A 2,500-nucleotide genomic window follows, 5' to 3' on the forward strand; every position below is an offset into this window, starting at 1 on the left:
TATGGAAATGAGACCGGAGGACCCCTCATTGCCCTTGTTGGCTGCTAAAGTCTGCATTGGACAGCTGCACTGGGTAAATACAGACACACACGCGCACGCACGCACGCACACACGCACACTCAAGCGCACACGCAAGCGCACACAAACAAACACACACCTATACAAAAAAAACTAACGACACAGACTTACAGTACACACACACACACATCTACACACATAAAAACACACACACACCTAAGCACACCTACACAAACCCACACCGACAAAGCATACACATACCTGCAGTACACACACCTAAACTCACAGCGTGTGCAGGGGTTGGATGTTCACCTTTGGAGCCACTTCAAAGGAAACAGGTGGACACAGTACTGAGCGCCCTTGAGCCCGGCACAAGGTGTCGGTTGAAGTTCACTCTTTTTAGCTGTCCCTCCTGCCTTTACAATCGTAGACTCGATATATACCCCCACACCCCATCATATCAGCTTGTCTCCAGTCTGAAGTATTGCATCTCTTAAGGCTGTAGTTTACAATCCATATATGTAGCGGTAACAAGCATGATGTACTTTTCTGGGATAGAGAGAGATATGCAACACATTTGCCCTAGTAGATGTATGGACACATACACCTCACAAACAAGCACACACACCCACCTATCCACCCACAAAACACACACACATACACACACACACACACACACACACGCACACACACACACACACACACACACATGCACACAAGCACGCACACACACACACACACACACACACACACACACACACACACACACACACACACACACACACACACACACACACACACCACACACACACACACATACGCACAATTCTGTTCAGGCTTCCTGAAATGCCGCAGAGTTGAAGACCCGTCATTGGACCAGAAGATTGAGCGGGGTGTACAGTATGTGTGTATGTGTGGGGGGGGGGGGGTGTAGAAACAGGGTGAGGTTAAAGGGGTCAGACATTAGAGAGAGGAGGGGACGGCGGGGCTGCTGATGAACGTACAGAGCACACATCTGTCCGTGGATGGAGATCCGTGATCGCGGGCTGGTGGTGAGAGCCGGCTAAGGAGCTTACAGCCTTAATCACAATGGCTCAATCTGTCCACACTGAGCAGAGGGCTGTTCTGTGGAACGGGGGCAGCATTATCTCCCATCAGCTCCACTGGACAGCCCTATAGCATCTATAACCCATCGGATCCACCACCCTGGGCCAGCTGTCTGAGGCACTCGTTTGGACAGCCCCCCCCCCCCCCACCCACCCCCTAGCCCCGACCTGTGTGTTTAGCCATCATATGGTATGTGGGTTGGTTTAGTGGGTTTTGGATTGTGTTCATGGAGGTATATATCGTGTGCTGTTGCTTTTTTTTGATGGGAAAGACGTCTAGGACAGAGAGTTTGGCAGGAGGAGGATTCCATTCTTGCGCTAAGGTTAATCCTAACTCTATCCCTACAGAAATGTATGAATTAATACCTTTAGTCTTTTATTGCTAGCCTATTTGGTCAACTGTTAGTGCTGGGTAACACTTATTACTGCACTAACTAATGTTTATTAATGATTCATTAATGTACCCTTATTTTTGGCCAAATATGGATACGATTAAATGTATAACCAGTAATCTCTATAGTCAACCGAGATTATTTTGAATCACTGATTTACAATGGGATAAAGAATTATTGTATAATAGAAGCAATGCATTCTATACAATCAATATCAATAAAAATCGGTATATAACTTCTCAATGGGACAAGGGTTAGATCTTTGTTCTATGATACTCTGGGATCTGCCACCCAGCTTAAAGGGAGACCTGTCTTTCCGGAACATGACAGCTTCTAATCCATAGCTCCTCCCATCCAGTGCTTATAGGATGTGTTTGGTCCTAACAGTCAGAGCCCTCCCTAACTGAGTCACAGCTCAAAGGTCACAGTCTCAAATATTACCATCCCATTGACAGGGTGAAAGGTATGGAAGATACCTGGATTAAAGTCGGGTCACATTTGTCGAACCGCCCACCTTGCAAGTTGTGATTTGACAATCCTATTTAGTTAAGCTATTTGTTTGTGGAAAGAAAACTGTAAACACATTGTTATTCATGAATAAATTGTACCTTGCTGTGTACAGTGGATCACTATGTGTGTGTGTGTGTGTGTGTGTGTGTGTGGTGTTTGCTTGATTGGGACAGCTGGAGGAAGCGGAGGCCCTGTCTGAGAGTGTGGTGGCCATGGGGGAGGACGCGGGAGGAGCTGCTGGCCCAGAGCTCACCTCGCCTGGGGCTGTGTTCCAGTCTGAAGGCCTCAGACGGTGAGAAACATGCACACACTAGCACACACACACACACACACACACACACACACACACACACACACACACACACACACACACACACACACACCACACACACACACACACACCACACACACACACACACATAGATACTAAAACACAATACACACACACCCTCACACACACATTTATACTATAAC

General features: G+C 47.2%; 1 protein-coding gene across 1 annotated transcript in view; it reads left to right on the forward strand.

The window, feature by feature from the left end:
* ttc7a (tetratricopeptide repeat domain 7A) overlaps nt 1-2,500 on the forward strand; it is a 51,348-nt gene that overhangs the window by 24,639 nt on the left and 24,209 nt on the right. Inside the window, 3 exon segments of the mRNA XM_030378943.1 lie at nt 1-73; nt 2,200-2,256; nt 2,258-2,318. The exon segment at nt 1-73 is cut by the window's left edge and continues 32 nt beyond it. Coding sequence (XP_030234803.1) covers nt 1-73; nt 2,200-2,256; nt 2,258-2,318 — 191 coding nt within the window.

The sequence above is a fragment of the Gadus morhua genome, chromosome 15 (assembly GCF_902167405.1).
Source record: "Gadus morhua chromosome 15, gadMor3.0, whole genome shotgun sequence".
NCBI classification, from domain to species: domain Eukaryota; kingdom Metazoa; phylum Chordata; class Actinopteri; order Gadiformes; family Gadidae; genus Gadus; species Gadus morhua.